Source organism: Mercenaria mercenaria, chromosome 1 (genome assembly GCF_021730395.1).
Source record: "Mercenaria mercenaria strain notata chromosome 1, MADL_Memer_1, whole genome shotgun sequence".
In the NCBI taxonomy this organism is placed as follows: domain Eukaryota; kingdom Metazoa; phylum Mollusca; class Bivalvia; order Venerida; family Veneridae; genus Mercenaria; species Mercenaria mercenaria.
In genome coordinates, this window is record NC_069361.1 from 9,146,482 (window position 1) to 9,169,206 (window position 22,725).

The following is a 22,725-nucleotide window of genomic DNA, read 5'->3' on the forward strand; positions in this document are numbered from 1 at the left end:
TCATGGAGACAAATATTCTGACCAGACCTAGTGACCATATATTTTACCCCACATGACCCAGATTCAAACTTTTCCAAGACTTCATGAAAACAAAACATTCTGACAAAGTTTCGGAAAGATTGGAGCAAAAAAGTGGCTTCTAGAGTGTATACAAGCTTTTCCTTTGATTTGACTTAGTGACCTAGTTTTTGACCCACGTGGTCCAGATTTGAAAACATCCAAGACTTTATGATAACAAACATTCTGACCAAGCTTTAAGAAGATAGAATCAAAAATGTACCACCTAGAGTGGAAACAAGCTTATTCTTTGATTTCAGATCAAAGCATAAATGAAACCTCTATATGGCTGACAGGGCCAATAAAGAAAATCTTTCCCCTTTTTGGAGCAGTAACCCAAGAACCCATGACGGAATCTAGCCGGTTTTCGAAAAGAACCGAGATATTATTGTGACTTAAGTTTAAGTGTAGTTAAAATCCCATGTAAAATGTCACTTCTATCGTGTTCACAGGGTAAAATGAACAATTTTTTGCTCTTTCAGGGGCCAATCAGGGGCCGTAACTCCGGAACATATCATTGGATCTGCCGGATTCATCATGGAATCCAAGATCTATTGTTGTTAAAGATATTTTGCAAGTTTGTATCAAATCAAACCATAAATGAAGTCTCTATATGGCTGCAAAAGCCAAAATATCAATTTTTGGCCTTTTAAGGGGCCTTAACTCTAGTACTCCTGATGGGATCTGGTCAGTTTCCGAAAGGAACCGAGATATTACGCCAATACAAGTTGTGTGCAAGTGTAATTAAAATCAATTGCAAAATGTGGTCTCTATCGTGTTCACAAGCCAAAAATAGCAAATTTTAGCCATTTAAGGGGCCATAACTCTGAAACCCATGGTGGGGTCTAGCCAGTTTTCGAAAAGGAACCGAGATATTATGCCAATACAAGTTTTGAGCAAGTTTTATTAAAATTGATTGCAAAATGTGGTCTCTCGTATTCACAAGAAATTGTGGACGGACGGACGACAACGACAAACGCAGGGTGATCACAAAAGCTCACCCTGTCACTACGTTACAGGTGAACTAAAAAGCAGGCACCATATCCTAGGGGTGATTTAACATTACCCAAAGCTTTAAAAGCGGGAGTAGGCTATTGGAACCACCCAAGCCGAAATGATTAAACAGTATATCGTGTCGTGCTGAAATAAAGCTCTGATTGAAAGTACGGGGAGACTTTTTACGGCCGCCATGGCACAAACAACGCTGCTGTGATAATATGATAAAAAATGGAAAACCACAGGTCGCCCAACACGACATAAACGAAAATGTTGCAGGGTCGGTTTGATACCCGACATGGGTAATGTGTAACCTACTTAAGTAGGATCTGATTTTACTTTGTGTTAAAAACTATAAGACGAAAAGTACTATAGTGTTACTTCTAATTGCATCGAGCATTTAAGCGGCTATAATTTGTGATTTATTTAATTCTTTGATCTTTAATCCAGTTATAAAAAATAATCTGAGATTAACAAAAATGTAACAGGTTCAAAATAAGACTCCTTCGACTGTTGTAGTTTAAAAGTGAAACTGACTTTTGTTATGCCATTTCGCTTTGGTATGCTTTATTGACATATTGGAATTATGACTTCCCATTAATCAAATATTTGAGCAGGAAAGTAACGAACTATCGTATTCATTTATAATCCACCTCTTTATTACTGGACTAATCAAACAAAAAGCAACATAATCAGTCGGTGAGGAAACAGGTGAAAATCAATTGCTTAATCAATATGTTATGATATTCTAAGAGGACGTTTCATTGTATATGGAAAATGGTAAGATATTTTTATGTTATTTATTTATTTTTTATTTATTTTTTGGAACAAGGACTATTCAAGGGTAACTGTTTTAAGCAATAATGTTTTATATTTATACGCTTGAAAATTTCGATAAATTGACTAAATTCTTTCGAATGTCTATTATTTTATTTGCGATTGAGGCTTTTATTTTGTCTTTAATCTTGCTTATAAAAGTTATTTCAAAGAAAAAATGAGGGAAGTGTATGTAACTGCTGTCTACATTAAAGTTTTTTTCCATTTTTTTCGAGAGCAAAGAGCGTTTTATGAATCAACTCAAAATTTCCTATTAACTCAACATTTTTAATTTTTGATTCAAAATTTTGAGTTACTAACTCAAATTTATAACTAAGAATCTTGCCTTTTTATACACAAAACTTGAACGTTTGTCCGTCTGTGAAAGACCAAAAATGTTTCTTTCATTAGATTGTTGATACATTTCATTCATAGATTGTAAATATAATATAAAATAAGGCACTGCCTCAATCGGGAATCGATCCGAGTTCAGCTCATCCCATAACATTTTTAAAAAGGACTGACTGATGACGGCACCGAAGGACACAATTTTCAGGTCGATATATAGTATGTATCTCATTCGGTATATCGTATGTTACCGTAGAGGGATCGCTCCCGATGTTCGTCGCTTCGCGCAGGATCGATTCCCTGTCAATTTAAATGTAGGTTTTGGAATGAAAATTACACTGGCCATATTTGTACTGATGTGCAAGACGTTGCGATTCGGACAAGTTATTTGGACGCTTATTAGGCACAAGGAAAATGCGTATTCTTCCAAAAAAATCCGAAGTCAGACGCTCTGCGCACGTGCCGAAAGTACACATTTTCTAATTCGATAGTATATATCTCATTCGGTATATATATCGCATGTCACCGAAGAGGAAATGATCGATTCCCTATAAGGTGGATACATCTACTTACGTCTCATTTATCATACCGAACATTTAGAGACTTGTACATATATTTAACTAATCAACGTATATCCTGCCCTAGCCTCTAGAGCTTCTCTAGATTTCAAACCGTATCCAGGATAAATGCCTACATTTACATGTATAGTATGCTCCGGTCGTAGCGGCTCCAACTAGGTAAAAAAACTCCCAGTTATGGTGAAAATGGTGAAATATTTCGAACACTACCCAACAATCCTGTATGACCTGTACATCTTCACATACTATATTAGTTATAGCAAGCCAAAAGTCCAGATTACTAAGTCGGAAACTCTAAATATGAAAGTCGAAATTACTAATGCAATGTTATTAACTGTCGGTGCGACGTTAAACCCAACAAAAAATATTTCATGTTAATGAATAACATATACCTCGAAGTAATACTCTGCTGTAGACAGCCTCTAAATGCGCCAATAGATGTAGAGCAAATTCACATTTAACGTGCTCAAATACCCCAATTATGCAACTTCTCTACAAATTTATCCAGTTTCAAGTTTTATATTTAACAATTTTCTTTGCCGTGTTAAGCACTTCATTTTTTGTTTAAGGATGTTGCTGACCTTACAGATGAAGACAAGAGAGGTTAGTTCAATAGGATGCAGAAAAATGTGCATAAACAATTTCCGGCCGGTTAGCCTATGCAAGTTTAAAAACCAACACAGGAAAAATGGACTTGCCCAGTTATGTTGCCTATTAGATATACTCGTCATTCAATAATTATATTTATACAATATTGACAGTAACCCCAGTCTCACACAAGAAAAGTCAAAATAATTTGTGTTTAGCCTAAGTATGTTCCCAGAGAAACATTTCTTCCAGTGTTAGCCTGGGTAAGTTAAAAGATCAGAGAATGTTCATCAAGTGTTAGTTTGGGTAAGTTCAAAGATCAAGTTTTAGCCTAGGTAAGTTCAAAGACCAGAGAATGTTCAAGTGTTAGCCTAGGTAATCTCAAAGACAAGAGAATGTTCATCAAGTGTTAGCCTAGGTCAGTTCAAAAACCAGAGAATGTTCATTACATGTTAGCATAGGTAAGTTCAAATACGAAAGAATGTTCATTAAGCGTTAGACCAAATAAATTCAAAGACCAGGGAATATTTATCAAGTGTTAGCCAGGGTAAATTAAGTGTTAGCCTAGGTAAGTTCAAACACCGGAAAATGTTCATTAAGTATAAGCATAGGTATGTTCAAAGACTACAGAATGTTTTAAGTGTTAGCCTAGGTAAAGGCCAAAGACCAGAGAGTGTTCATCAAGTTTTAAATTAGATAAGCTCAAAGACAAACAAATGTTCATCAAGTGTTAGCCTAGGTAAGTGCAAAGACGAAAGAGTGTTCCTAAAGTTGAAGCCTAGGTAGATTCAAAGACAAGAAAATATGATCATCATGTCTAGATACGCTCACAGACCAGAGAATATTCATTAGTTGTTAACCTATGTAAGTTCAAACACCCAAGAATGTTCATCAAATGTTAGCCTAGGTATGTTCAAATACCAGAAAACGTTCAAGTTTTAGCCTAGGTAAAGTTCAAAGACCAGACAGACAATGATCATTAACTTTAAAGTGTAAGCCTTGGTAATCTAAAGACCAATGAATGTTCATCACGTTTTAGTCTTGGTAAGTTCATAAACCAGATAATGTTTTAGTATGCAAGTTCAAAGAACATAGAATATTCTAGTAGGTATGTTTAAGGTCTTAATCAAAGACCGGAGAATATTCATAAAGTTTTAACCAAGGTAAGTTAAAAATAGCCTTGGTAATTTCAAAGACAAGAGAATGTTCATCAAGTTTTAGCATAGGTAAGTTCAAAGAATGATAGAGAGAGCAAATGTCCTTAGATAAACCAATATATTAATTACGAAGTGCATCTTTCTTCAACAATTTACAGACAGAACTCCATGCATTTTATCAAATATATTATTCACTGGAAAACCTCTAACATGTCTTAAAATCAAAAGCATTTTTCTGTGGAGATGAACATTTTCAAGGTACAAATGTACTTGCTTCATTCCAAAATAATGGCATATACATTGCTTCTAATGACAGATGACAAATGAATCATTGAATCTATGACCATTGCTGGAGGTTGTGTTCATATAAGGTAACAATTAGATCTAGAATCATTCCCGGAGGTTGTGTTTATATGAGGTAACTGTTAAATCTAGAACTGTTCCAGACGGTTGTATTATATAAGGTAACCATAAATTTAGAACCATTCCTGGAGGGTAAAAGCAAATATATCTAGAACTATTTGCTGGAGGCTGTATTTTTATACGGTAATCTTTAAATCTAGAACCATTCTGGAGGCTGTGTTTCTATAAGGAAGACATTTGAGCTTACATACGCATTGAATTTGCGCTATAAACTTAGGTTATCATTAGTCTGTATATAACACGCTCAGGTGAAAGCAAAATTTAGTGGTATGAATAATGCAAGATCAGTCCTCTGAAACCTAAGTGCTTTAACTTAGTTTGCACATATTCAAAATTAAGTCTCAGTAAATTATTTCTATGTTCGTCAGAGATCAAGACTGCATATGACTCGCAAGTGAAGAATGGATGTGCAGGTCTTTCACAAAAGCAGACAAAAACTGCTTTACTTAGACTGGGGATCAAACCTTCTGCATTTGACATAGAAAAATACTGGTTTGATTTGGACAAATCAGGTAAGGAATTTATTTTACTCGTTCTTGCCTTTGACTCCAACACGCAACAGCTGTGTGTCCGAGATTCCAAGGTTATTCAACGGTTGCAAGAAGCCATAACGAGTTGTTCTGTCAAAGGCAGGTGGTTCTTTCCTCCACGACTGATCTTGGAAGTTGCCATAACATGACCTTAACCTGTCAAATTAAATATTGATCTAGATACTATATTTATACACATAAAGATCCTCACATTTTATTGAAATTTTTAAGAAAAAAAAAAGAAAAAAAAAGAAACAAGACCAGATTGTATGAGATAAAAGATTAATGATCCTTTATCTTGTTTAAATGTGGAGTTCTTTAGTTTACCAATATAAGTTTTAAATTTAACGTTTAAGTAATGTTCATGTGATTCAAACAAAGAAAAAAATGATAGATACTGTAATTGTTTACAATATTTCAGAGGACAGTTGTCTGACATTACAAGAGTTTGAACAACTACGGTGTGTAATCAACACAGACCCAGAGAGGGTGTTACGATGGGCTTTCAACAAGTTTGATACTAACAATGATGGCACTATAGATAAAGATGAACTCAAGTACGTATCTGGTTTAGGTCTTGGTAGATCAGAAATCCTAGTATAATAGCAACTTCTGTCACACTGGTAAGTATTGCCAGTTAAACATTAGAATTCCATTCAGTTTTGGATCATCCCTCAAAACCTTGGAGTAAAATATTAGTAAAATTATATTCATTACAGAAGGACGAAATGTAGATGGTCTATTTATGTTACTGTACTATGTAAATGTAACACGTCTACTAAGAACATCACAGTGCGACTAGTGTCTGGTAAGATCATGATCATTATATAGCGGAGTAACTGGATTGGATGATAAAAATCACCAAAGGAAACCTACAAAAACTTGAATGTACTTTTTGCAGGAAGTTACTGACAACAGTTTACGAGGATACAGAAGGAGAGTGGGTAGATGATGAGTTTGTAAATGATTGTTTACTTCTAGCCGACGGCAACAATGACGGGGTGCTTCAAATAGAAGGTAAAGTATGTTTTACTCATGACTATCAATTTATATATTTAGAATAGTTGTATTGATTTCAATGAACCATAACAATAATTGTATGAAATTAAGAGGTGCAAGCGTTTGATGGTTACGAATGTTGCCCATAGAAAGTATTCATTGTGGCACCGCATTAAGCAGCATCCGTTAACGCAGCGTTTCTTCCTTTGAGAAATTTATAACTTTCAAAGTACGAAACAAAGGAAAATTTTAAATTTTGAATTTGAAGAAAATAAAACTGTACACATAAGGAATGAACAGTTTAAGCAATTTACATTTGAATAAGAAATACATGCATTGGTTACTTTGATTAATGCTTTGAAGACTACTGTTATCTTTGGGAACACAGTCTTTGTCTATGCCATAGGTGTGACGTTTTCAGTAGACTGAAAACGAAATTGTTGGTATTATAGTTTCGTTACAACTGTGTAGACAGTGAAAGAACTTATTTTTAATGGTATGTGCATGTGTTCTTAATACACAACTGGTTTCAAGAGAAAGATTTTAATTTGAAATTTTAGATTTTGGATTTTTAATTGCAGAGTTTGTGGATATGTTGTTGCAGAGGACGGCAGGGAAGACCTAAGACTGATGTTGTTTCACTCCATACAAACATAACATCCGCCATTGACATTTCATTCTTCTATCAATTCTTGTAATGGTAATAAAAACCATAATAACAAAAAATTCATTGTCCTTTTTGTCTAAGCTTAACCCTTACTATGCTAAAATTCAATAATGGACTGGTCCATCTTCCATTTTGGGCAGTACCATTTATCATCTGAAGGGGTGTTTACCGAAAATTTACTGACTGAATAGCGAACAGTGCAGACCATGATCAGACTGCACGGATGTGCAGGCTGATCTTGGTCTACACTGGTCACAAAGGCAGAATCAGTCGTGTCCAGCATGGTAAGGGCTAAGGAAGCCAGCCTGTACAAACTGTAAAACAAAGCCTGCTTTTGTAACATATGCACTACTTGAAACTTATGCCCCCTTGGTATGTTTTGTTTTCAATATCTTTCATACTTCGAGCAGAATCTAGTATATTTATGAAATCTCTCATGTTTGTAGAACAATGTATTGTACATAACATATAGAAATTTCAACAAAATAAAATCATGCAGTGATATAATTTTATTCATTTTACGACCATTAATCAATCTAAATAGTTCACTAAATACCTGAATGAAACATGCAAATATCATTCGGTATTATAATGGAATTTGTTCATTTGTCAATTATTCACATTTATCTGTATTTTTGTGATGCTTAGGTTACAAAATGAATAGAAAATACTGTAGCCTTTTTCAGTTTTGTCAAATTTGAATATGTTATATAAAATGTATTGTTCTAAACATGTAAGAAACTTCTTAAATACAGCAATGGAACATAAATGGGGACTGAAAACTATTCGTGGCTATTTTCAATAAACAAGAGGGTCATTGACCCTAAAGCGCTCACCTGTACAAGGCTTCAAGTGCATTTGTATAATGTAATGGTACAAGTACAGAGTTAGGTTTCTTCTATGTTAACCTATATTATATACATGTCACACAATTTTTAAAGTTTCCACTATAACAGTGTAACCACGCTCTCTGGCGGCCATGTTTTTTGACAAATCAAAATAATCAAGAGTGTCACAGAAGAACCATTTGTGTAAATTATTTTAAAATCAAGGCAGCAGTTTCACAAAAAAAAGATTTTTTAAATTTCAACCATATATATATAGGGAAAAGTGACCACGCCTCCTGGCAGCCATGTTTTTTGACAAATCGGAATAATTTGAATAATCTTGGTAGAGGGTCACACAAGGACCATTTATGTTAAATTATTTTAAAATCGGGCAAGCAGTTTCACACAAGAAGATTTTTTTAATTTCCACCATATACATATAGAGAAAAGTGACCACGTCCCCTGGTGGCCATGTTTCTTGACGAATCGGAATAATTTGAACAATTTTGGTAGAGGGTCACACAAGGACCATTTGAGTTAAATTATTTTAAAATCGGGCCAGTAGTTTCACACAAGAAGATTTTTAAAGTTTCCACTATATATAGAGAGAGAAAAGTGACCACGCACCTGGCGGCCATGTTTTTTGACGAATTGGTAAAATTTAAACACTTGGTAGAGGGTTACATAAGGACCATTTGTGTGAAATTACTTCAAAATCGGACCAGTGGTTTAGGAGGAGATGTCGTTTGAAGATTTTTCTATTTATAGCTCTGGTGGCCCCTATGTGCAACCAAGTGGAACCATTTGAACAACTTTGGTAGAGAACCACCCAAGGAACATCCAGGCCAAGTTTCATCAAAATCCATTCAGTGGTTTTGGAGATGTCATTTAAACGCAATTGTTGACGACGGACTGACGACTTGACGGACGGACGGACACAGCGTGATCACAATAGCTCACCATGAGCACTTTATGCTCAGGTGAGCTAAAAAAAATGTCATCTCTCAATATTACAGACAGCCCTGTATTATACTCCAATTATGCAAACACTAGCTCCATTATTTGTACGTTTGGTGAACAAATCGTAAAAACTATTAAACTTTGCATAAATGTCCATCTGTAGATTCTCATTATGCATCTCCGCATAACCAAGATGTCCAGTTTAAACATGTATAACCATCGTGTCTAAGGACCATATCTATGACCCTAACCAAAGCATAACTGGTTTGTAGACTATATACTATATATGTACAACAATGTCTCTATCTTGGTTACTGGTACTGTGAATGCTAAAACAACTTTGTTAAGCCTTTAAACTTCCTAAGGGAAATAATCTTGATCATTTGAAAGATTTAACTCCCCTTGATATTCAGTCCATTGACGCCCAACTAATAAATGCCAGAAAACTGCTTTAATTAGTAGGCAAATTATCACTATCTGAGCCGCGCCATGGGAAAACCAACATAAGTGGCTTTGCGACCAGCATGGATCCAGACCAGCCTGCGCATCCGCGCAGTCTGGTCAGGATCCATGCTGTTCCCTTTCAAAGCCTATTACAATTAGAGAAACCGTTAGTGAACAGCATGGATCCTGACCAGACTGCACAGATGCGCAGGCTGGTCTGGATCCATGCTGGTCACAAAGCCACTATGTTGGTTTTCTCATGGCACGGCTCATCTGAATAATACAGATGATTTCTTGGGCACTCCAATATTATATATAGTTATTAACTGAAAAGTTCAAACATAACACGATCATGATGGTCATAATTGCCCTATTTGGCTTCTGTGAAAATGAGAAATATAAAAATAACAAAGAAAATTTGTTCAAAATTTTTATTAACATCATTGAATTCTGCATCACAGTATATAAAATCACACTAAAATACAAAATAACTGGAAACCAAATTAACATTCACTATTTGCCAATTTACATAAATAAATATTTATGAAAATATTACATGTATAATGTATGTATGTACAAACTTACAGATGCAGGGGTAAATGTAACATAAATGAAATTTTACACAAATTAATCTAGTTAATGATAAAACAAAGCCTTAACAATTTCCATGAACATCAAAGTGCTTATTTTAAAACAGTATTTTAATGTGAAGAAGCAATTGTTACCTTATATCTTGATTTTATTTTTTTCAGATAAAATCACAATATAAATCGGTAACTTCAATTAAACCTATATACATCAGAGCCAACACTAGGAGCAAAGGTTCTTTTACAGGTGTTTATACTCTACATGAAGCTGTCTATACTTCCTGTTCACATGTGGCATTTAACATGGGTTTTACTGTACATTATTTTCATTTTTTTAAGAGTACTTGTAAGGGGTGTAGCCAGCCACATCCTGATGAAGAGCTACATGGATTCTGGGACAAGGGGGGTGTGTACTCCCCATGAAACAAAGTGAATGGTGGTACATTCTTTGTAAACTAACTTTCCCTATTTCAAACAAAATTAATCTTGTGAAAATCATGTGCAAAACATAGATCTTTGGACCCCATAGGTCACTGACAAATAACTGCAATGCCCATGGAAATCCTGTCTAGATAAAAGTTTTAACGTTCTTCTGTCTCATTTTTCATTTTTTGTCTTTTCATCAACATTTATAAATTGGGATAGTTTTGTAAAAAGCAAAGAAAAAATACTGGCAGAAAAATTAGGTGAGAATGTGAAGCATTTAACTTGCTAGGAGATGCTGGAATGCATTATGTTCTGGTATTTGTCTGTATCTAGCTAACTTAAAACGCTCCAATAATAGTTTAAATAAGCAAGAATTGACCAGTATATGATGAAATCTAAAAAATCATTCTAAAAGTTTACTATTAATATTAAAGTGGGGCATATTTGGTTTAAGTTAAAGGGGAAAAAAGCTACAATATGGGATATAACAGGACAATGACTTTGGGACCCAAGGCTTGTCACAATCTCAGTTAGTGGCTTAAGTATTTATAAATCTGAGAAGTTTCCTTCACAGTCGAAGTAAATTATAAAGTCATACATGGGAGGGGTGTTCAATAATCACTTTTTTTTTAATCAGGTAGACTACAACTTCGTTCATGTTATATTCAATATAATAAATATGGTACGAATATAACAAGTAACCATTTTGAGAGTTGTCTGAAAGACTGCAAGTTTGACTTTTTAAAAATGTTAACAGTGAAGTAAAAATGACAGATAACTGAGAAGGATGGGGTGGTGAGACTGAAGTGTACTAAAATAGTATTTTGAAAATAAAATCAACTGAACAAGAAATATGTAGGGATGTTGGGGGTATGAGGGATAAAAACTAAGAAACTGTTTCAATATGAGATATAAAAATATGCAAGAAAAATGTAAAAAAAAATTAAATGGGTAGAAGGGGCAGGGGTATGGGATATTGGAGGGAAGCAGGGTGTAATGGGTGGGAATGGTATGCATTATTTTCACACAAGCACAGCCACAAGTGAAACTGTAAAAAAATAGAGTGTTCACAAGTGAAAGATATTTTGATCTTACATGTAAAACAAATTTTCCTTTTTATTTCATGCTTTGACTAAATTTTACCCATTTTATAGATTCTCGCCAGTGAAAAATATGTTTGATATTTTTCACTGTGAAAATACCAAATATATTTCACTCTAATATTTTGGAAATTCACTGAAAAACATGTAATAAAAAACCTGACTATATTGCCTTTGACCTTAAAGGTTCCTGACCTGAAACCCAATGTCTGTCCCTTACCGAGATTGATCCTTAAATGAACAAGAGCTGTCTCCATAGGATGACACATGCCCCCGATGGCACTTTGAATGAACAGTTATGGCCGTTGTTAAGAGTTTAGGACCTTTGACCTACAGACCTGGGTCTTGCGCGCGACACGTCGTCTTACTGTGGTACACATTCATGCCCAATAATTTTAAAATCCATGCATGAATGACAAAGATATAGACCTGACACGCCCATCAAAGCACTATCATGAAATATGACCTTTAACGTCTAAGTGTGACCTTGACCTTTGAGCTACAGACCTGGGTCTTGCGCAAGACACGTCGTCTTACTGTGGTACACATTCTTGCCAAGTTATTTGAAAATCCATCCATCGATGACAAAGATATGGACCGGACACGCCCATCAATGCACTATCCTTTAACATCTAAGTGTGACCTTGACCTTTGAGCTACGGGCCTGGGTCTTGCGCGCGACATGTCATCTTACTGTGGTACACATTCATGCCAAGTTATTTGAAAATCCATCCATCGATGACAAAGATATGGACCGGACACGAAAATTGCGGACAGACTGACAGACCGACAGACGGACAGACGGTTCAAAAACTATATGCCTCCCTTCGGGGGCATAAAAACATACAGCATAATTCTTTTGCAAACTCGTCTGACACATGTTGTGTAGGAATGTGCAAAACTGAGAAATAGAAGAATGATTCTGCTGCGAAGGAAAATTAAATGTATATGATTGCTTTTGAGCTTCATGAACTTTGATTCACTACTCACAAAATTTCTTTAAACAAAACAGAAATGGTTACTTGAACACAAAAAAATATTTAACCTGGTTATCTTCACTACAGATAGCTTATCTAAAACAATGCAAAACAAGAGCTGTCACCGTAGGATGACACATGCCCCCGATGGCACTTTGAATGAATACTTATGGCCGATGTTAGAGTTTAGGACCTTTGACCTACGGAGCTGGGTCTTGCGCGCGACACATCGTCTTACTGTGTCACACATTCATGCATAGTTATTTTAAAATTCATGCATGAATGACAAAGATATGGATCGGACATGCCCATCAATGCACTATCATGAAAAATGATCTTTAACGTCTAAGTGTGACCTTGACCTTTGAGCTACGGACCTGGGTCTTGCACACTGGACCGGACACGCCCATCAATGCACTATCCTTTAACGTCTAAGTGTGACCTTGACCTTTGAGCTACGGACCTGGGTCTTGCGCACTGCACGTTGTCTTACTGTGGTACACATTCATGCCAAGTTATTTGAAAATCCATCCATCGATGACAAAGATATGGACTGGACACGAAAATTGCGGACAGACCGACAGACTGACAGACCGACAGACAGACAGACGGTTCAAAAACTATATGCCTCCCTTCGGGGGCATAAAAAAAAAATGACTTACTGATGAATGATAAAAAATATGACTGAGGAATATATCTAAAGCAGATTTTAGCATATATTTGATGAAAAATAATACTATAATACCACCTGCCAATATAATATTGCCAACAATAAAAATCTTCTCCTTCCAGTTGCTTTTCTTCATGTGACTTTCTATTTCTACTGAAGTGTAAGCTAAGAAAAAGTTGTCTGCAAAATTTGAATGGGGTTTTGAGGTAAAAGTTAATGCCTACATTTTGACAACCTGTAAACAACTTTTTTGAATTGTTATATGTATATCTACAGAAAAGGCCTTTAATAATATAAAAAGAATTGATTTAAGTTATATAATGTTGAAGTTGAGGAAATTTTACTCTTATACTTACAGAGGATTATAGAAACTTTATCTCCTTTACCCAACTAAATTTCTAAAATGGACTGTTCTGTCATTCAATTTGGGCAGTCCCATTTATTATTGGAAGGAGAGTTCACTGAAAATTGACTGAAAAGCTGACAGTGCAGAGTAAGATCTGCCTGCACGGATGTGCCCATACAGGCTGATCTTGATCTGCACTGGTCGCAAAGGCAGAATCACTTGCCACCAGCAGGCTAAGGTTAAGCTTAGAAGAAAACATAACCTATATTTACAGATGATGTCAATATACACAACAACTGCAAATTGTTTCCTCATTGTCCAAAATGATAGAACAAATCTTCATTACTTTTCAAGAAGTTTGATAGTTTGTTTTTAAATGTCTTGATTTATGCATTATTTACTTATATCAATTAAAATTTTTTTATTTGAATTTACACATTTTAATATATGACTTTATCTTATAGAACTGCAAAATAACAATGGTAGGATAAGTGAAAATTTTAACATGTTAAAACATTTAAAATTACTACATCATCAAATTATGGCCTTATAACAGATTTATCTAGGGTCAACTTCTTTAACTGGTAAAGACAATAATTTGGAATAAACAGCAGACACAAGCATAACATAGTTTACACATGTATGGCACAAAACAAATACATATAATGTTCTTTTTTTGGTCATTACAAATATTTTGTAAAATATTTCTTTACAAAATTATATACATCTTTTAAACTAACATGGGCAAGTCATTTTAAAACATTCTAAGACAATTTAGAGGCGGCAAAACAATATTCTATCATTAATAACATTCATCTGCAATGACACTAATTGATTGTGTATGTAAAAAGCAAAATACACAAATATATTCTGAAAATTACACAACATATATGCAGTCATTTCATGAAAACTACCTTTAACTGTGTAAAGCATAAACATTAAATGGATATAAACATTTTTTTCAACAATGCCAGCCTTAATTAAAAATATCTTCTTTTCCCCTCCAGTGACCCATGCCAATGAGGGTCGTGTATGTAGGTTGGTTAACTTTTTGTTTTATTAAAATATTATTTTAAAACAGCTATGAAATAATATAACTATAACAGTAAATGGAATTTTGACAAAAACAAATTGTACTGTGACTTCTGTTTGCTTTTTGTTATATGACAATGCCAATGATTTTGGATCACTGTGTTTTGTTGTGTTTTTTTGGGGGGTTGCTCACTGGAGGGAAACTATACAATATTTTAGGCCCACTTTATGATTCTATTACCCTAAACAAGCATATTGGTCATTACACTGCAAGTATGACATCTTTCTCATGTGCAATAATCAATCCAGTTATAAACCATCACCCATCATTTTGTAATTTCAGAGATTCAGGTAATCCATGCATACAAACATATGGATTAAATTGCACTGCCATCAACTAATATCATGTCAAATGTTGATCCATAAAAACTATAACTCTTTGACATTAACCTGTAACTCAGCATGTATTTTTTTATTTGGTAATTAATCAACCAATATGAAATTATTAGTAAGTCCAAAACTGCCATCTCATATGTAAACATGCAGTGTTTCTTGGAATTATTTACAATGTTTCAGTAAAACAGGAAAATGTAAGCAAAGTAAGAATGTGAACTTCAGGACCACAAGGCTCTTAGTCACACATCCAACTTTTACCTTATTTGACCTTGCTTCCTATCAAGATTGGAGAAGATCCATTCAGTTGTAAATAAGTTAAAATCCTTCAAAGTTGTTTTTTTATCTAATATTATTGAAGCAACCCATAAGTGCAATAAAGAGGAACGAATCACTTGAACAGACTTGAGAAAGGTCCATCCAAGGATTAGTATTGACCAGATCCTTGGAGCAGTAGTTCATGAGAAGAAGCCTTGAACTGTTGTCTATTTTTAGCTCTTGCTGTCCCTAAAAGGAATAGAACAGGTCCAATCAGGCAAACTTGAGAGAGGCTCATGACAGGATGCCACAGACCAAGCTTCAGAGGAACTGTTGAAGCTTGACCACCTGCAAATAACCACTGGCAACATCACAATGGAAGATTTAGTGATTGAAAGTTAATTTATTAGAAAAAAACTGTTTACATTTAGTAAACAGACTGAGTTACAGACAAAACATGTATCACATTACCTCACTATGTGTTGTCTGACACTGGGGAGATAATACATAAATCCTACTGGCGCAAGTACACACAAACAACATATAAATAATAATTACTTTAAAAACATCAAATTTGGCATAACTTCTATGTTAAAGGCGTACACTAGAATTCCCTGTATTTGAGATGGGCGACATTTTTTCCAATAATAGAATTTCTTCAAACTTTGGATATTGAAGGACAATCATCTAAGAAACAAAAATATGCAATAAAAAATCATAGGTCAACGGTATTGAAAAAGAGTTATCTGCCCTTGAAAACAGTAGTTTGGGAAAAAGTTTGCCTCAATTCTAGCGTACGCCTTTAACCAGTGCTACTGACATTTCTTAAACTTTTTTTTTGAAACAGCTCATTCATATCAGCAACTTGTTGAAAGGCAGGAATACACAGAGCTGCAGTAAACTATTAAGAATTGTCTTGAAGAATTATAACATGATGCCATTGTTATGTTTTCTTTAAATGGCAAAACCACCTTGGAAATTAATCTTCAAGTTTACTGTGAGTTAGCAGCTAAGCTTAAGTAATCCTGAAGTGTTACATACATCACATATATTATCCAACAGACAGTACTAGAATCTTCTTCACACAGTGACATAAAAATGATGAATTATTTTCTATCAAAGAGAGATCTGCTTAAGAGTACTAGAAATTTCAGGTTTTTTGTAAAGTGAAAAAATCTTAATTCAATAAATTTAAAACACATCAAAAATAATTTACATTTGTACAACCTTACACATGTATACTTAAAATACATTTACACTTGAACACTTTTTTTCTTTTACAAAAAAATTCAAGCTGTAACCCAAATGAAGCATTTACACAAATCTAATCATTAATACCCTAATTCATACAACCATTCACTCATACACCCTAATTCACACAACCATCAATGGCCTCATATCATACATACCATTCTTTTACATCTTTTTTCTTTCCTCCAGCTTTTCCATTCCCTATATTGGTTGCAGCAGCTCCATTGGCTTGCTGCTTTTTAGCTTCTAAATAGGCAAAATTTTGACTTTCATCAACTCTGTATGACCCTTCATCTCGGCTACGGAATTTGTACAAAGCGACAAGTAAAATCATTAAAGCAACTAAAACTCCACAGGCAATGCCGACAATTAAAAATATATTCAAATGTCCAGAGTCACTTGAGCTCTTTCTTGTCCTTGGTTCAGATAAATCTGTTGTTTTTCCATTGGGATTAGTAGTTTGGGGATCATAAACTGTTATATTCTTGCCTGACGGTGGGGCTAGTTCAGTTCCCTGTGGCTTACAATCTTTGTCCTTGCATGTGTAATTCCCTTGGTCCCTGAAATTTACAGAAATAAAATTAATTTGTATAATGATTTGAAAGTATTTTAGAGAAAAAACACTTTACTCTGTAAAGCAATACTGGATGGGCATTGTTTTTGGCATCGTCACTGGGTGGGGGATAGAACCACAAGCCTTCCATAAGCTAGCTGGATGACTTCCTACCATAAGGCTTTCTACATCCAAGTGATTCAAAACCAGCAACCTTAACTGTCTCGGCATAAATGCCTCCATTTTGCAATTTCCCTTGTGCCTTCCTGGTAAAGGTTTTGTATATGATTACTGCAAATTGAATATATTGCAAAACAGGTAGACAGATGTGATTATCGGATTAGCTGCTATATAAACATCATACGTTTTATAGAGGCACTCTTTAACCTGCTGGCAGTGAGTGATTCTGCCTTTGCGACCAATGCAGACCAAGATCAGCCTGCACATCCGTGCAAGCTAATCCTGGTCTGAACTGTTCGCTATTCAGTCAGTAAATTTTCAGTGAACTCTCCTTTGAATAATAAGTGGTACTGCCCAAACTGAATGATGAACCAGTCCGTTTTAGAAATTCAGCAGGCTAAAAATTGATTTTGTATATAGAAATACCATATAAATCTTACTCTGGTTCTGGCTTTGGGGTTGACAACCGTGTAATGACAATGGATGGCTTGATGATGTCATCATCTGAACCGGAAGTTGTCTGTATACACTCATCTTCATCATCACTGTAACAGTCGGGTCCCTCACCAGAAGATGTAATTATTTCATCTGATCCCTGCTTTGGAGTGGTACTCTGAAAACAAAGGCAGTTTATATAATGCTTTTATTTAGTGTTTTGATATATCAGAACATAGGTATATTAATTCAAGTTAAAACTAAAAGACACTGCATAGAAACTTTCTTTTCAGTATCTTACATGCTTAGAAAACATTGATCATGTGCCTAGAAAAGTATGTTTCACAAATCACGTACCGTACAAATGTAACTATTACAGTGTTCTCTCCCAAAGGATGAGTATACTCATTAAGTATCTACAACACTGAGAAGTAAGTACTTTTTGTTGATTTATATTAATTCGACTAAAGTATACAGCTAATATATAGTTATAGTATATAACTAAACTCTAATTATACATAGTAAGTAAAGAAATCTATATAAATTCACAAGTCAATGTTTTTATCAAATGTTTATTTAATCTTGTAAAGAAAACCTGCATTCGTGTTAGTAGCAATTAACAACATAAATGTATTAATTAACATCAACCGTCAAGAATTCAATAAACAATTTGCATTCAGGTTAGTTGTGAGTAACTGCCTATATCCTCCAACTGTTAACCATCCATGTTGTTAGTGTTTTACAACTTGTACCATTTTATCACTTATATTTATCAAAAAAAGTCAGATGTGTGTTTCTACCTGCATCCTTCAATAAGTCATTGTCAAGTCAGAAGTGTGTTTCTTCCTGTGTCCTTCAATAAGTCATTGTCAAGTCAGATGTGTGTTTCTGCCTTTGTCCTTCAATAAATCACTGTCAAGTCAGATGTGTGTTTCTTCCTGTGTCCTTCAATAAGTCATTGTCAAGTCAGAAGTATGATTCTGCCTGTGTCCTTCAGTAAGTCATTGTCAAGTCCAAAGTGTGTTTTTCCTGTGTCCTTCAATAAGTCATTGTCAAGTCAGATGTGTGTTTCTTCCTGTGTCCTTCAATAAATCATTGTCAAGTCAGATGTTCATTTCTGCCTATGTCCTTCAATAAGTCATTGTCAAGTCAGATGTGTGTTTCTTCCTGTGTCCTTCAATAAATCATTGTCAAGTCAGATGTTCATTTCTGCCTGTGTCCTTCAATAAGTCATTGTCAAGTCAGATATGTGTTTCTTCCTGTGTCCTTTAATAATTGTCAAGTCAGATATGTGTTTCTGCCTGTGTTCTTCAATAAGTAATTGTCAAGTCAGATGTGTGTTTTTCCTGTGTCCTTCAATAAGTAATTGTCAAGTCAGCTATGTGTTTCTTCCTGTGTCCATCAATAAGTCATTGTCAAGACCAAAGTGTGTTTCTGCCTGTGTCCTTCAATAAGTCATTGTCAAGTCAGAAGTGCAATTCTTCCTGTGTCCTTCAATAAGTCACTGTCAAGTCTGAAGTGTGATTCTGACTGTATCCTTCAATAAGTCATTGTCAAGTCAGATGTGTGTTTTTCCTGTGTCCTTCAATAAGTCGCTGTCAAGTCAGATGTTTATTTCTGCCTGTGTCCTTCAATAAGTAATTGTCAAGTCAGCTATGTGTTTCTTCCTTTGTCTATCATAAATCATTGTCAAGACCAAAGTGTGTTTCTGCCTGTGTCCTTCAATAAGTCATTGTCAAGTCAGAAGTGCAATTCTTCCTGTGTCCTTCAATAAGTCATTGTCAAGTCTGAAGTGTGATTCTGACTGTATCCTTCAATAAGTCATTGTCAAGTCTGAAGTGTGATTCTGACTGTATCCTTCAATAATTTACTATCAAGTTAGTAGTGTGTTATCACTTGCATTTTACAACAAATCACTGTCTGGTTATTAGTGAGTCATTGCCTGTTTTCTTCAAAATTTTACTTTCAAGGTAGTAACGTATTATTGCTTGCATCCTTCAATAATTAACTGTCAAGATAGTTGTGTGTTACTGCTTGCATCCATAATTAACTGTAAAGATAATAGTCACTTATTGCCTTTTTTCTTCAATATTTCATTATAAAAATCTGCATTCAAGTTAGTAGTGGAATGCTACACAACTGGATAGACCTGTAATACCATCTTGAACTTGATATAACTGGCATAATACCCAGCTTGTATCCAAGTTAGTAGCCTATAGTATTGCATTCAACTATAACAAGTTTGCACAGGAAGACCTTCTCAATGTTAGTAGCTTGTTTGAACAGGAAGACCTTCTTTATGTTAGTAGCTTGTAGTGTTGCATTCAAGTACTGCATTCAACTGTAACACGTTTGCACAGGAAGACCTTCTCCATGTTAGTAGCTTGTAGTAGTACTGCATTCAACTATAACAAGTTTGCACAGGAAGACTTTCTCTATGTTAGTAGCTAGCTTATAGTATTGCATTCAACTACAAAAAGTTTGCACAGGAAGACCTTCTCAATGTTAGTAGCTTATAGTACTGCATTCAACTATAAAACGTTTGCACAGGAAGACCTTCTCCATGTTAGCAGCTTATAGTAATGCATTCAACTATAAAAAGTTTGCACAGGAAGACCTTCTTCATCTTAGTAGCTTACAGTAATGCATTCAACTTTAAAAAAATTGCACAGGAAGACATTCTTTATGTTAGTAGCTTACAGTAATGCATTCAACTTTAAAAAAATTGCACAGGAAGACATTCTTTATGTTAGTAGCTTACAGTAATGCATTCAACTATAAAAAGTTTGCACAGGAAGACCTTCTTCATGTTAGTAGCTTACAGTAATGCATTCAACTTTAAAAAAATTGCACAGGAAGACCTTCTTCATGTTAGTAGCTTATAGTATTGCATTTAGCTATAACAAGTTTGCACAGGAAGACCTTCTTCATGTTAGTAGCTTATAGTATTGCATTAAGCTATAACAAGTTTGCACAGGAAGACCTTCATGTTAGTAGCCTGTAGTACTGCATTCAGCTATAACAAGTTTGCACAGGAAGACCTTCATGTTAGTAGCTTGTAGTACTGCATTCAGCTATAACAAGTTTGCACAGGAAGACCTTCATGTTAGTAGCTTATAATACTGCATTAAGCTATAACAAGTTTGCACAGGAAGACCTTCATGTTAGTAGCTTGTAGTACTGCATTCAGCTATAACAAGTTTGCACAGGAAGACCTTCATTTTAGTAGCTTGTAGTACTGCATTCAGCTATAACAAGTTTGCACAGGAAGACCTTCATGTTAGGAGCTTATAGTACTGCATTAAGCTATAACAAGTTTGCACAGGAAGACCTTCTTCATGTTAGTAGCTTGTAGTACTGCATTCAGCTATAGCTACTTGGCACTGTAAAACCTCTATAAATATTAGTAAGTTAGTACTGGGTAACAATATGTGGCCGTCCATTGTAGTGACTTGTCTAGTACATCATGCATTCTGTAACTTACTTTGGAATGTTTCTTATTGGAATGTTGTGTAAAACCTGGACGCCCTTTCCTCCAATATGCTTTACCAGGTTTCCCTCGGTCTTTTGGATAAAAGGTATGCCGACTATCTCTTGCAAATGGTTCTGTTCTTGACTGTCCTACATGAACCTTTAAGTCATGTTGCGTCTCTTTTCCACTGACTCTGTGATCAGCAGGTAAAAACAAGGTCATTGTTATGAATTTATTTATAGCAGACTCTTTCCAGTAATCTCCCTTTGTTCTCCTTTTCAAGGAATCATCATCAGTAGGAAAAGTCTCAGTGTCTATCATAGAATACCCTGAATATTCAACATCAGTGTCATCATTCTCAACACTTCCAACTTTCTTTGCACTATGTATATTTCCACCGATCACATGATCTTTTTTACTTGCACCAATCAAATTTTTTGTAACATATGATGGACCACTAGGTCCATTATTTACATTTTTTGTCTTATGATGAGATTTTCTAGCATGATTTTTTGCAACATTTTGATGGTTTCTGGAAAGTTGTGTCTGTTTTTCTTTTATAATCATATTTTCTTGACTTGTAAGCTGTTCATCAAATTCATGCTGCTGATCAATCATGTTTTTGCGTCGCAGATAATATCTAGATGAGCGTTTATTTGACGTTTTCTGCCTACGTCTGGCAGAATTCTCTTTCACTATTGATCTCTTGAATATTTCATTCTATAATTTTGAAATATAATGATTTTACAAACAGATAGTTGTTCAAACAAGGATGATGTCAATATTGTATGACACATGCCTACTGAAAATGCATGATATAATAAAGTGAAAATGGGCTAAACTCCAAAAAATCAAACTGACACGGAAGTCCCAACAATATGCGCAGGTGTAGTTCATGCTAATGACAATACAAATGTACCTAGTTCCAGTGAAAAGGGACATCATTAAAAAAAATTATTGGACATGAAAGTCCCAAAAGTATGAGCATGTCCTCTTCAAGTTGAAGAGCTATACTAAGTTTCACTTGAACTGGATGGAAATGTATAATTATTTGAGCACACAAAATACAGAAGTGTTTCTAATATGGCCAAGTCCAAAATAGGTGCATGACTTGAGCAAGAGCTTTCTATAAGGCAGCACACTGAACCTTTTTTAACAGCTTCTAAGTTGAACAAAGACAATAACTTGGCAAGACTTGTGTACCTTAACTACATTTCTTGGTTGTTACAGTAGGTCTTATGACTGGGAAGCATTGTGAGAAGTTTCAATCCAATACTTATAGTTGTTACATAATTTGAATTAAATTCAATCAAGAGCTATCTAACTTGGTTATTTCAGTACGTTTGATGACTATGAAAGACTACCGGTATGTAAAATTTCAATCCAATTCATGCAATGGGTACTGAGGTACAAACTTGCTTGAAAAATTTTACCCAACGTGATTGATATTGAAGTGGACACCAATGTGTTGTCCAGGTGGGCAGAATAGCTCCAACTATTCTTTGAAAAGTCAGGCTTAAAATGATAACTGTCAGAGGAGTCGAGTACACATGGTACACATAATAGTAGAACAGCTCAGTCCAAGGAAAGGGCATAACTTAAAAAATAATAATCATACACATCTAATTATGATGTATACCATTTATGATGAATAC

At 34.9% G+C, this 22,725-nt stretch overlaps 2 protein-coding genes across 6 annotated transcripts in view; one reads left to right on the forward strand and one right to left on the reverse strand.

The window, feature by feature from the left end:
* Positions 1 to 1,671: 1,671 nt before the first annotated feature.
* LOC123524534 (calmodulin, striated muscle-like) lies at positions 1,672 to 7,422 on the forward strand. Its single transcript, XM_053535276.1, has 6 exons — positions 1,672 to 1,833; positions 3,365 to 3,398; positions 5,332 to 5,475; positions 5,915 to 6,050; positions 6,395 to 6,510; positions 7,074 to 7,422. The coding sequence occupies exons 1-6, from the start codon at positions 1,831 to 1,833 to the stop codon at positions 7,115 to 7,117; spliced, it is 477 nt and encodes a 158-aa protein (XP_053391251.1). The 5' UTR covers positions 1,672 to 1,830; the 3' UTR covers positions 7,118 to 7,422.
* Positions 7,423 to 14,910: 7,488 nt separating this feature from the next.
* Positions 14,911 to 22,725, reverse strand: part of LOC123524527 (neurexin-1-like) — a 201,554-nt gene continuing 193,739 nt past the window's right edge. For 4 of the 5 annotated variants that reach the window (XM_053539344.1, XM_053539332.1, XM_053539342.1 and 1 more), the window contains 3 exons: positions 21,083 to 21,790; positions 17,604 to 17,776; positions 14,911 to 16,990 (listed from right to left, as the gene is read on the reverse strand). In XM_053539344.1, the coding sequence (XP_053395319.1) occupies positions 16,579 to 16,990; positions 17,604 to 17,776; positions 21,083 to 21,790 (1,293 nt within the window). In that variant the 3' untranslated portion in view covers positions 14,911 to 16,578. The remainder of the gene's footprint in view (positions 16,991 to 17,603; positions 17,777 to 21,082; positions 21,791 to 22,725) is intronic. The other variant, XM_053539350.1, reaches the window with a different exon arrangement.